The 14097-nt window shown below is 36.0% G+C and overlaps 1 protein-coding gene across 7 annotated transcripts in view; it reads left to right on the top strand.

Moving 5' to 3' along the window:
• The window catches only part of LOC132284322 (ABC transporter C family member 13), a 45703-nt gene that overhangs the window by 19780 nt on the left and 11826 nt on the right, over positions 1-14097 (top strand). For all 7 annotated transcript variants that reach the window (XR_009472248.1, XM_059786417.1, XM_059786412.1 and 4 more), the window contains 13 exons: positions 3664-3782; positions 5667-5764; positions 7276-7342; positions 7796-7913; positions 8023-8139; positions 8262-8342; positions 8437-8691; positions 11706-11807; positions 11902-11969; positions 12209-12340; positions 12443-12590; positions 12791-13074; positions 13231-13390. Coding sequence is in view for 6 of the 7 variants with exons in the window: in XM_059786417.1 (XP_059642400.1) it covers positions 3664-3782; positions 5667-5764; positions 7276-7342; positions 7796-7913; positions 8023-8139; positions 8262-8342; positions 8437-8691; positions 11706-11807; positions 11902-11969; positions 12209-12340; positions 12443-12590; positions 12791-13074; positions 13231-13390 (1749 nt within the window). In the remaining variant the exon portion in view is untranslated. The remainder of the gene's footprint in view (positions 1-3663; positions 3783-5666; positions 5765-7275; positions 7343-7795; positions 7914-8022; positions 8140-8261; positions 8343-8436; positions 8692-11705; positions 11808-11901; positions 11970-12208; positions 12341-12442; positions 12591-12790; positions 13075-13230; positions 13391-14097) is intronic.

Below are 14097 nucleotides of genomic sequence, written 5' to 3' on the forward strand. Positions count from 1 at the left end.
GGATGACCAGTAACAGGGCATCTTCTCCGAGCGTTAATTAATTGAATAGAATGCTTAGGCATTACCCACTGAACGCCAAAAATACTGAAAATGAGATTCCAACAATCAGACGCAACAGGACAATGCATAAGAATATGGTCCACGGATCACCATCTGTTTTACAAAGACAACACCAGTTAACAATGGTATTACCTCTCTTGCGCAGATTATCCAATGTTAGAATCTTTCCCCAAGTAGCAGTCCAAACAAAGAAGGCGACTCTAAGAGGAGCTTTAGAGCGCCAAATACACTTCCATGGGAAATCTTGTCCGGCAAATTTAGACAAGCACAAGAACATGGATCGTACTCCAAATCTACCATGAGTGGAGGGGATCCACAAAATGTCATCACAACCTCTGCCAACACCTTTCTGTCTATACAGCAGGTCCAAAAAAAACGCATACTTCTGCCATCTCCTAATCCTGAAAAGAACGCCTAGTTCTGGACTGCTTTTTTTAAAGGAGATGGTTATGTATAAGAAGACAATTACTCCTTATGTAGGCAGAAGAACAATTTGACAACTTGTATTCATTCCTTGCATAAGTCTTTTCGTGACAGTAGCAAGCTGAGTAGGGGTCGGCAATGGGCCGGGCTGGGCCTAAAAAATATGCCTAGCCAATGCACAGCCCGCTTGCTGGGCTTGGTGGCTGGCCTGGATGCCACTACTTGGGCACAGATTCGGGCTAATTTCGGTCTAATAGGGCCGAGATTAATTTGGACTCTAGGTTGACTAAAATTTGGCTAGTTTTTGGGCTACAATCAAGACTTTTGGAGCCAAATTGGACTAGTATAAATAATAATATAATATCATATATATATACATAATAAAATAAAGGTTAAATCACCCTAAACCTTCCCTGAGTTTTTTGAAGTTCTAAAAAAGATGTGGTCAACATCCCTTGAGATTTTCATGAAGTTACATATAGTCCCCTGTCATTACTTGGTCGTTAGGTCCATTAAAGTTGTTTGTTAAATCCCAAAAATGTCTTTATGTACAGAAAAATGACAATTATTCCCACTTAACAATGTGAAATGGCGATTTTGTCTTTTCCTTTTTCTCTCTCATCTCCATCACATACTTCCGTAAGCACCATCCTCTCCTTCATCAAGACCTCTTTCCCTCTCTCTCTCTCTCTATATATATATATATATATATATATATATATATATAGTAATAAATATATATCTTTTCATCTTTAAAGCAGCAGAAGTTACAGAGTGAGAAATCCACAATTGATGTGCTTCGATACACTAATTGAGGAATGTAGGACTGGCATCCAATGCTTTGATAGGTCAGATTATCGGTGCTTAGCTAGCCTTAGAGGGAGAGGTGAATAGGTCTCATGATTCATTGCGAATAACTTACTTTTCAAATCTTTATTAATCTTTTTTCAATTTTCAGTTGTTAATTGATCACACGTCTCTCAATTGTGATCACACAAAAATAAATTGAAGCAAAGATGCAAGATCTTTTACGTGAAAAAACCCTAGAAAAGGAAAAATTACGGGACATGGTTCAGTCATGAACAATCCAATATAGAGAGGGTTACAACTAGGTTGACCAGACTCTACCCCAAGAATCCTCTAGTTACCACATGCCAATACTCTCAGAAGAAGATCCTCCATGACCTTTCCTGCCATCTATAGACAAACTTAATCACTCACAAACTTGCTCTCCAATGTTTTTTCCATCCTTGATCTTCATAATTTCTCGGTTGATGCTTTATTTCATTCTCTCCGATGTCTCTTTGCTTTGAATCTCTCAATCACATATATAGAATAGTGTATGCAAACCCTTAATTGGATCTCAAAGATTTATTTTTCTAAAAATATAAATTATCTCATTAGATTGAAGAGAGATAAAAAAATTTACCCTAGACTGACTATAAGCCCATATATATAGCCAATATAGGAGTACTATGTGAAATAGGAGGATTAATCCTTTTAAAATTCTGTTTTGAAAGAGTTGTCAAAAATGTTTCGCGCCAGTTGATCAGTCGAGGACTGCTAGCATTGTTTTTCAATGGATTGACACCTCAATCAAAGCATTCTACACCTCACTAAAAACTTTTGGAAATTTTCAATCTATCGAGACTTTGATTGAACCTTACTGTTTTTGTAAAAATCCTTGTTTGAAATTTGCAAAATTGCAATTAATCTCTTTGAAAAGTCCAAGTCCAAAATGTTTCAAACAATATTAGAAGCCTTTTAAGGTTCATACCAAGATCATAAATGGTCTCTAAGGTCACACCTTTCCTTAACCGAGATATGTAATTGACGTTAAGAGATTTCTGCTATGTCTTCGTCGATCTTCATCTCCATCACCTTCTTGGTATTATAGACAAATGACTCATGGCATAAACACATATTACAACCCTAGTTTTGAGTAGAAATTTGACTACACGTGACTTAATAACCTAAAACAGAGCAAGAGAATTAAGAAAGAGTAATTAGTAACTTAATCAACTGTGCCGAGAAAGAGAATCAAGTGTGCTTGAGGCTGAAAATCAATATACAAACACAAATTAACCAGTTATATATATATATATATATATATATATATTGTCAACTGTAATACCAGCAGTAATCACCTAGAGACAGTAAATGCAAACAAATCTTACCTCCCTCTATCTCTCTCTCTCTATGTGACCATCAAACTGCATTGTTACATAGAGAGATACATATACATGTATATATATTAAAGATCCAATCTATACCTTAAAATAAAAAATGGGTGAGGAGATATGTGCATCAGCTTCTCGAACCAAAAGCAGCCCACCTTTCGATCAAGTGATAGTCTTGAGAGAGAAAATATATATACCCATTTTCAGAATTGAACTTTTCAGTGGTGACATTATTTTCATGCAAAACAAAGTAACTGTTTTCGTGTTCAATTTAATAATGCATATATATGCTTGAGGCACTACATTAATTGCAGTGTTCACTGCTACTTGAGTGATTGGAACTTGTCATGTTGTGGCCCGAATTTGGTGCCGGGTCGCAACGATTAGCTTTGTGTGGGTCGTGGACACTAATTAGTACCCTCTTGTAGCCCGATATATAAATGCGTTTAGGGTTTGGAGTGAGTAGAGATTTTGAGACACTGAAAATCGCAGAGAAAGAGAGTGGGGCTGAAACTTGTAGTCTCCTATTTTTTGCATAGTGAAGACTTTTGCCAGATCTCTACCGTGGATGTAGGCTTTGCCGAACCACGTTTAATTCTGTTGTGTTCTTTGTGTGTGGCTTGTTTATTTTCTGTTGTGACTCTTGGTATTATCTTGGGTTCACTGCGTTTTTCGTAACAGAACTAGTATAACAGCAGCATTGCATTTTAGTGCTTCCAAAAGGTTTAAGTGGTGCTACATATTTGTTTTTTAATGCTCAATTCACTTGTCTGTGTTGTATTTTTTACTCTTCCTGTGAATAACTCAAATCCACATATGAGCTATATATATCTTGTTCAATAAAAAAACGTTTATTCTATGAGGTACAATTGTTGAAAATTTATTCAAGGTTACTCTTTTGAATTTAATGTACTCTTGTGTATTTCTTTACACCTTTAGTTTTCTTTCTGTTACAGAACTTTATTGCTTATTTTCAATTTTCAACTTGCACATTCTTCAGTGCCTACGTGTTAGCCTAGCAGAACGGTCAGAATTTTCTGAAGGGGAAATTCAAACATTCATGTCTGTAGATGCTGATCGAACTCTCAACTTGTGTAGTAGTTTCATTGATTTGTGGAGGTATAATTTACTTTTGTAATTCTATCAAACTTTATACACACCATACATATTCCTTTTTTGGGAAGCAAAATAAAAAATATACCACTACTCTCAAAAGCATTTTTTATTTTAATATGGTTGTTTTTGGCTCAATGAATTTTTAGGTGACAGTTCAGTCAGTTGTCAATTTTTTATCAATGATAATAGATGACACATTAATGAAATATCACTCTATTGACCTAAAGCTTTCAGCATGTTTAAAGGGATAATGTAATGGCCTACGCGGCTTTCTTTTATTTGCCAACTCTCCTCTCTCTCTCTCTCTCTCTCTCTCTCTCTATATATATATATATATATATATATATCTTTCTTTCTTTCTTTTTGAGTGTGTTGCGTGTGTGTATGAAGGCCTGGACAGGATGCCTTGTAAGATTAGTAAGAAGCCATGTAGGATACTTCTAGTGTGCATTTCTGGCGATCAGCTAATGCAGATGCCAACAAAAAAATTGATTTTTAATTACAGAAATCATATCATCTTTGCGACTGTTGGGAACACTAAATCATGTAGAACAGTTCTGCCTAATGATGATTGGCTGTTCGGGGACCTATTATCCCCTTATCCGCTCATGCACGACCCTTCTTTGACACTTGCAGAAAATTCTCACTTATATTGACTAACTGTAATATATATATATATATACTCCCTCCATCCCAAAGTTGTTGGGTGTTTTGGGGATTCCAACTTTTTATGGTAGTGGGGTGAATTTTCAAAGTTACCCTTGCTAAAAGGCAAAAGAATACTCCGTAATTAGTGCACAAGTCAATGTGAAAAGGATAGTTTAGGTATATTATGCAAAAAATACATCCATTTTTGGAATGAGACATGTATTTTGGGACATCCCAAAATAGAAAGATGGACAAGAATTTTGGGACGGAGGGAGTATATATATATATATATATATATTTGTTCTATTGTGTTGATCTAAGGCCCTCCAAAAACAAGCAAACTTGTGACATTAAAAAATGTAAATGTTAAATGTAGTATGTTACACAAGATTGAGCGCAATTTTTTTTTCCCTATATCTAGACTCTAGATTGAAGGGTTGCACCTAGTGTTTGTGGAGAGCAATACGTTTGTCTTTACGGACAACTATACAGGTGTAGGTGTAATAATTTGACAGGTCCTTTGCATAAAGTTCCATGAAGACCTTTGCCTTGAGGATAATGTTATATTCAGCTTGTAACATTGTGATTTAGTTCCGTGTTGTAGTTATTTCATAACAGTTGTTGGGCTAAGCCTTTTAGGTGTCATTGTCATAAATATGTCCTTTCTAGGCATGGACTTTCCCTCTCTTGAATCTAATGCATTATTGTTCATTCCCCCCTCCCTCCCCAAAACCCAAAATAATAATAATAAAAAATAAAATATATATATACATCATTGCTACCTTGTTGATGTACACTTTGTATAATTCAATACATAAATGCTATAACCAGGGGAAGCTTTCATGGACACATTTTCTAAAAATTCTTTGTGCATAAATGCACCCTAAACTTCCACATAACACAGAAGTGGCGGTGGCCTACCTGGGTTGTAGTTGGGTCATACTGAGCAAGTGCCCAACTTTGGCATGTTTTATCACTTGTAATTGTGTAAGTTATGAAGCTGATGTCAGGGCTCTCTGTCCAATCAATATTAGATCTTGTTGCAAGCTATAGGCTTGATTTAGTAAAATTTATATATCAGTACTTGATGTCATGGTACCCATATATGGTTTCTTTGTATGGTAGCCACTAGGTTTTCCTCGCTGTGTATCATAAATCTTGGCAAGCCTATATAATTATGATATTAACAATTTGTATTTGATTCTTTTGAACATTATAATTCTCTTGCATTTTTTTCAGCTTGCCTTTACAAATTGGAGGAGCATTGTATCTACTGTATACACAAGTCAAATATGCTTTTTTGTCCGGAATCACAATAACCATCTTGTTAATACCAGGTATAAGTATGCAATGGTGATTAACTTATCACTAAAACTGTGATAAGCAGATCGTACTTGTTCTGATATCAGATTTTGTACTTATAATACCCATTCATTCTTGTGCGTGTGCATATCTGCACATATACATGCATATATATGCATGCTTGCATCTATGTATGGTTTTTTTAATCTAAAATTGGTCATTTGGACGGACAAAATCATGCATTGGTTCTTATGTGGTACAAGGCTACCAGACTTCAAACATTTATGGAAAAAGTTGCATAGATTGACACCTATCAATAAAACCCATATGCTTATGCCTAAATTTAGTACTGCTAAACAGAACTTACTAGCATTATTATTGTCAAATGAAGGATTAAGTACCAAAAACCTAGGCTCTGTTGTAGAGTAAGCGCAATGCCCAATCTAGACCTAGAGGGGGAATGAATAGGTCTTGAAAAACTAATTACCAAACTTTAACTAATTTTTAAATTAAAACAGACTATAACTAAAATTTAATAATTAAGTAATTAACTAACATAACTAAAAAGCACTTCCAGCAATCTGTCCATCATACATGTAAAATAACCTCACACTCCTTGACTCTAGGGAAAAATATGTTAATCTCTAAGGTTACTACATTCTTTGAGCCTAAAATTCTGAATGATTTTCATTTAACAATTTCTCAAAATAACTTTTCTATCATTCTTTAATTTCATCATCTTTTACTAAAACCCTTGAATCTTCACTCTTAGTGCAGTTAATATGCTCTAGTTTTCCTATCCCTTAGTTTAACAAGTTCATATATATTCTTTTCCCATCCTTTATGCCTAGTTTAGAATAAAAAGCATCATTTGCTCTATATTTTGCTTCGCTTCCTTCTTTTTTAACTTTCTTATTGACATTTTTGTAATTTTCAAAGGTTTCACTAATTCTAATTTCTTTCCAAGCTTTATATCATGGGATATTTTAGCTATCTAATAAATTAACTAATCGAGATTCCTATGTTTGCTATGGTTTCTTTTTACTTTTCCTAGTATGTGATAGAGCTTGATGAATACTTCGTGTAATTTCAACGCATCTCCATCTTCAATCTTCACTTATCACCACCAGTTCTATGTTGTGTAACAAAACAACTAGGACGAACTTGCACATGAAGTTTTGGTTCAACTACTACCAAGTCGCATGCTCGTAAACTTCTGTTTCAGTACAACTCAGCTTGCTGCAAAGCCTTTATTTCTCGTCCAAACACTCCAGATATGCACTCTTTGTTTAGGAATTTGCCAGTACTAGACTTGATTTCCTAACAACATCAAGTTGCCACAACCCCATGGCAACATTGTATATGATCAGCAACCTCTAGAGATCTAGGCTGACACACTAATTTCATGAACCATTTATAGAGAAATCCCCATCCACACCTTGTTGAACTTGTAATAGTGTCCCCATGTCACATTCCAATTTGTAGACTTTCTATTTCCAGGACCGGAGGCAAATCTCTATTAACATTATAGATTTATTATGTGCAGTGAATAAATGGATTGCTGAATGTATTGCAAGTGCTACCAAGAAAATGATGGAGCAAAAGGACGAGAGGTATGTATATTTTATAGGAGTTTGCAATAATAATAGGACATTGTTTTGCTTCTAAATTTCAATGCTTATTACCAACTCTGTGGTACGTCTTCCTCAAGATACCAAAAGACTAATATATCTTAAGGAAAGAACCAAGATACTTAGGTTGGTAAAGTTCACATGCAAATTGATTTTTTCTCCTTGTGATGTTGTGGCCCAAATATAGTTCTGGGCCGCGCGGCCTGGTTTCAACCCGTCGACCCGATGATTGATGCAACATAATTAGAACTCACTAGTTAGGGTTTTTATTTTTCACATTCATGCAACAAAATTAGAACTCTCAACTTACTGTTAATTCCACATTTCCACTGTGTTTTCTGGATGTTGGGGTGCATGGCCTCTTACTATTCCCCCTAAATCTCTAATTAGTTTGACTCATAATCTCTATATTCTAACACAATTACTCTTTGGCAGGATAAGAAGGACAGGAGAACTTTTGACATATATTCGCACTTTGAAAATGTATGGCTGGGAGCTCCTTTTTAGTAGTTGGTTGATGGAGACAAGATCCTCAGAAGTGTTACATTTATCAGTAAGAAACTATGCTTAGTTCGTAAGAGTGATTGCAATGATATAACAATATTTAGAATGTCCATACTCTTCAAACATTCAATCTTAATTTTTGACATTTTTTCTATTAGACGCGGAAGTACTTGGATGCATGGTGTGTATTCTTTTGGGCAACAACACCAACTCTTTTTTCTTTGTTCACATTTGGAGCTTATACATTGATGGGGCATCAACTTGATGCTGCGACGGTATTATAACTTTCTTCAGTAAATATGTTTCCTTGGTTTCAAAATTGCATTCAATATCGTTTTAACGGTATTGCCTTCAATAATATTGTCATGTTAATTGAGACAACTGATGTTATTTGCAGGTGTTTACTTGTCTTGCTCTGTTTAATAGTTTGATCTCTCCACTAAATTCATTCCCATGGGTTATTAATGGTTTGATTGATGTGAGTAGTCCCTTTCCATCTGACTGTTAAGAAACAACCATTTCTTTTCATTACCAATTGGTTGCAATTCTGCATATTTGCTTTGTTATTGCAGGCCATTATATCTACCAGGCGGTTGAGCAGGTTCCTCTCCTGTCCCGAGTATGAACTTGAAGTGGAACAGACTATGAATCCACCATCATCATCATGCTCCACTGATGAATCTGTTTTCACTTTTGAAGATTTGGCTATTATCATCCGTGATGCATCTGGTGATTGGTCAAGTGGCAAAAATGAGGAACGAGATTTTGTATTGAATCATGTTACTTTGGGCATTCCAAAAGGTTCCTTGGTTGCAGTAATTGGAGAGGTCAAATCTTTGCCCCAAGTTCTCCACCATACTGTTTTTTAATTGATAAGTCCTGCACACAGCGCACATCCCTCAGCCTTTCCACCCTTGTGGAACATGAATTTCCCCTCTAGAATGGGAAAGAGTCCTAAGGATAATTGCACTTGAAGGAAGTATACTTTTTTTGAAAAACAAATGGCACCAGTTAGAAATTCAAGAGGACTGATCATAGAACTCCTTATAAAATTACATGACTGGAAGGGAAGCTTGATAGACACAACAGACAGTTTTGCAAGTACCTGACAACCTGTCCTATTATCTTGGGCAGACAGTAGTTATAAAGATGATATGGCACTCACAATGAGCAGGTGAGGTAGTCAAAGCACCCCCAAGAAATCATTGAGGATGCTGGAGTGGGCACATTCAGCGACACGCAAGCTGTTCTTGGCAACTGTAAACTACAGTAATAGGGAAGTTCGAGTAACAAATATATCTTAGATTAGAACTAAATAGAGCGTAGTTAGTGGATTGAAGTCCGTATTTTCAAGCCCAGAGCATATGGATTGACTAACAAGGAGGGATGGCAATCTGGCCCACCCTAGCCTTATTGGGATTGGTTTGGGGGGGAATTTAATTGGTGTCGAGGCAGGTATGAAAGAAAAAACTTAAAATCCATGAAGGGGTCACCCACCCAGTTTATGTTCTGGTTTACATAAATCCCCTTATATTTCATCAACCATTCAACCCTTAACCCCCTTTTTTTGTGTCATTTCCCCCCATTCAGCCTTCTCTCTCTTTCGGACCCTGCGTTGATCCTTCTCCGCCAACATGGTCTTCTCTTAAATCATGCTTATCATCCTTCTCCACCACACAGAACCAAACAACGTTGTCGTCTTCCTGATGTAGCATTTACATTTCATCTGTTGATTAAACGGGTTTGTATTATAAAACAAAATATCTCACAAAAGTACATAAGAAGAAGAGGGCACAAAATATCTGTTGATCAAAGCTTTTTTTAGTCCTCTCCACATACGAAAAGTTTTGTTGCTGTATCATTTATATATATTTCATATGTATTTTGTTGTCCTTGGTGGTGTTTGTCTTGGAGTTGTTGGTTGTGAACATTTTGTGCAATGGTTAAAAATGATGTCTTCTTCTCTGCAGTGAAAGAGGTTCTAGTGGATTGAGGGAAGTAAGAGGGTGATGGGGAATGGTGTTGGAGAATGAGAGGTAAAGGCGGGGACTTCCATAGATCTGGTGCCCATGGAAAATCCAAGGTCATGGGTCCAACTAGTTTCAATGGGGTTAGGCCTAGACAAATCAGCAGAGGAAGGATAAAGGTAGGAACAGGTCAAGGCATCTTTCATGGGGACAAAAATCAGACTCACCTGGTCTGTTCATGAGCAGGTTTGATCTTGTAAACAAAGGGTCACAGATTTACTGGACTAGGAGGGCTATTTTTCATAGACTCACAGCAGAGTGGTTATTTATTAGTGTGAGACGCCTCATCAATAAGACCTTGTCATATAATTAATGGAAGAGAGATAGGCTTGTTTTGGTTAAGGAGAGGTATCAATAATTTCTCACTTCAAGTTAGGTGGGAGCATCTCATACCAAGGTTGTTTCTCCATATAGCTTGCTCTTTAGCCACCAATCCAAAAACCTTCCTAGAGGATCCCTTGAGACTCTCTCCACATGAAGGTTGTTTTGGTATCCTGGTTTGTGGAACCTTTTGATGCCTTGCTCTTAGCCTGTGTACAGAATGTTGGATGTAGTAATTTGTTGAGAGCAGAAATTTGGAATTTATCTGTGGGAAAAAATTTCTTGTTTTTAGGTGGAGAGACTAATCTGAATTCTTCAATGTTGTCCGTGGGGAAGAATTCGTCTTTTGTGTAGATAAGGTTTATTTGAGGTGAAAAACTCCTTACAATTCATGGTCTGACTTACAGCCACCTGACCACTGTCCTGCACTGATGATTTTCATTGAAGCTATAAATGCCTCCATTTTTCTTAAGCTAATTCTCCCCTCAGAATGGTGGGGGAAGAACTCCTTGTTCTTTATGTTGGAGAGTTAAATTTGTGGATGAGAGCTCTTTCTCTTCGAGGATTATCTGGAGGGAAGAACTCCTCATTCTTCATGTTGGTGAAGTTTATCTAAGAACTCCTTGCATTTAAGGTTTATTGGTGGGACAGAACTACTCAATGCTTTGTTGTACAGACATAGTCTATCTATTGGGAAGAGATTCTCACCCTCTGTTAATTTTTGCATTATAAGGTTCTTGAGAAGGGTTACCTGTGAAGTTTTAACATTTATCCCTACTTTGGTAGTCTCTAAGAGTGAGATATTTTGATTGTGGGCCTTATGCAAATCCTGACGAACGACATAGCCACATAGGACACACCATCATCACAACATGGCCCTTTCTATGATAGTCCTCCTTCCATGTGGCCTTAGCATTGTCATTGTCCAAAGTCCTCCTCCCGAGGAATGATATTTTGATTGTGGGCCTTATGCAAATCCCGATTAATTCTTGAAGGGTATGATGGTTAAATCGTAAGATTGGCATTCCCTTTGTTCTTCATTTCCTTTCTAATCTAACAAACATTACGTGGAAAGGATCTTTCCCTTTTCAAGGTATGTTTCTTCCATCCCTTTCACCTTCTTCTCCTTAAAATTTTTCATCCTTTGCAGGGTATGATGCAACTAATATCAACTGCCTTGGTATTGCCTAGATGCCTGTCTAACTGGTTTGGCCAAAGACAATTTTTGTTTTTCAGTGACACTTCTAACTATATTGATTGTAGCATACTTTCGAAATGTTTTGTTTCTTCGTAAAATAAATGTGATGGTGTTAAGTTTGTTGACAAAACTTTTGAAGTATTCTTAGATAATACCAAATGGAGAAAACAACATATACACAATTTGGCCACTTGAGTTTCAATGTCTGGTAGTATTGACCTCATCATTACAATGAATGTTCCCATTTGCAGATCTGTTGCATCCACCTTTCTGTTACTAATCTACGTGTATTCAGGTTGGTTCAGGTAAATCATCCTTGTTAAATTTGATTCTGGGAGAAATGAAGCTTACCAGTGGTTTGATACATACAAGTGGATCTATAGCATATGTACCACAGGTTATACATTTGCCCTAGAAAAGGCTTCTATTTTTTATCTACATTCTTCTTAATACAATCATCTTATGCTCTCGTGTGCCATCTGGAGCTGTAGGTCCCATGGATTCTTTCTGGAACATTCCGTGATAATATTCTGTTTGGAAAGGATTACGATCCAAGAAGGTGCAATTCCATAAACGTAAAAATAGAAAGGATGAGTTGTTTTGGTATATTTTATTCCAATGCCTTTGAGTTCTTTCCACCACTGTCTAATCTTATTCCTTAAAATAATGAAAATTCTTAAAAGCTTTAGATATGTGAAATTCTCCCAAAAAAAAAAAAAAAAAAAATTGAAAAACAAATATTAAAAGCTTTTTCTGATTCTTTCACCTGTGGATGTGTTTTATTTTTACTTTGAACAGATACTCAGATGTATTACAGGTGTGTTCTCTGGATGTTGATATTTCACTGATGGTTGGAGGTGATATGGCTTATATTGGAGAGAAAGGAGTCAACTTATCAGGTGGACAGAGAACTCGTCTTGCTCTTGCCAGGTAATATCATATATTATACCCATTGTGACTAAATTATGGAGGAGCAGCTTGAAGTACTTTCTTTAATCTTTTGAAAGAGTTGTTGATCTGTACAATGGACAGGGCTATCTACCATGGATCCGATATTTTCATGCTTGATGATGTACTTAGTACAGTGGATGCACAAGTTTCTTGCTGGATTTTACACAACGCCATTCTTGGTCCTCTTATGAACCAACAGACACGCATTCTTTGTACCCATAATGTTCAGGTTAATTCTCTGAATTTCTTAGGAGGTTACTGAGATGTGTTTTGCTCAATGAAACCCGAATGAAAGTTCAGATTTGTCTGCTTATACTAGTATGTAATCTGATTTGACTATGAGCCTCACAACATGAATCAGCATCTTTGTTCATGAAAAATATTTCAATTTTGAAATGAAGTTGCAAATTCTTCTTATGCATTTGGCAGGCTATATCTTCTGCTGATATGATTGTTGTAATGGACAAAGGACATGTGAATTGGGTGGGAAGTTCAGCTGACTTATCAACTTCTTCATGTTTTGCATTCTCTTCACTGAAAGAATTTAATGTATCTACTCAAGTTCAAACCCAAGAAATTAGTTCAAACACTTCTTCTGAAGCCATACACAATGTTGTTCAAGAGAGTGATCGTGCACATGTTTCTGAGGTAGCACAAGAGATAATTGAAGACGAGCTAAGGAAAGAGGGCAGAGTTGAACCTACCGTGTACAAGTGAGTAGTAACAATTTTCAATATTTCACAGCACACATGTTGTTTGAGATTTTGAAGGTTGGGGGAGTGTATTTAGGGTGCTTATTCTTCTTTTTAGATGTCATTCAATTTGTTTATCAATTATGCTGCAAGTTTGTTAATTCTCATCTTCCACAGAAATTATGCAGCATTTTCGGGTTGGTTTATTACGATTGTAACATGCGTCTCAGCAATTTTAATGCAAGCTTCTCGTAATGGGAATGATCTGTGGCTGTCATATTGGGTTGATTCTACTATGGGAAGAAATTGGAAAGAGTATCCCATTTCTTTTTATCTGGTGAGTAGTCCTTTTGTTTTACCCATATTGGTTATACTCTAGTATTTTATTTTCACTTTTCTCGAATCTATGATAGGTAGTGAACTTCAGCTGCCTTGAAGTATATTCAGGACCATTGATTTATTCCAGAACATTTTCTTTCATATTTTAACATTCCTTTTTTAGGAACACTTGGATTCAGAATCCTTGGAGATACAAAGTGATTATCTTTCTAAATGGCTTTCTTCAACTAATATAAGCTAGTGTTGGAAAATTGTTTGATAAACGGAAGACAGCGGGTTAGGGCACGTTTGACACTGCTGCTGAAATAAAAAAAACACTTTTATTAGAAGAGTAACCACAAAATTGCTGTTAGTAAAATGCATGATAGGTGTTTGGTGATACATTATATAAAGTACCTTTCACAATTAAAGTACTTTTTAATTTGTTTGGTAACGATATTTTTAAAGCACTTTAATTGCTAATTTTGCAATATTTTTAATGGAGTGTTAGTATATTTGATAATAGTAGGACTTTATAAAAGATGAGGTAAAATTGTCTTTATGTATAGAAATTAAAAAGGATAAAATTGTATAAGGAAAAACAGTTACCTAAAATATAGAAACTCTAGTCAGGATGCAGTTTTAAAAGCTAAAATTTTTTGTTTCATTCAAAAGGTCTACTGAGATATAATCTCTACCACGTCAAAGTTCTTTTTTGGTTACCAA

Source organism: Cornus florida, unplaced genomic scaffold (assembly GCF_030987335.1).
Source record: "Cornus florida cultivar Cherokee Brave unplaced genomic scaffold, ASM3098733v1 CherokeeBrave_3.0.0_Hap2_Chr11, whole genome shotgun sequence".
In the NCBI taxonomy this organism is placed as follows: Eukaryota; Viridiplantae; Streptophyta; class Magnoliopsida; order Cornales; family Cornaceae; genus Cornus; species Cornus florida.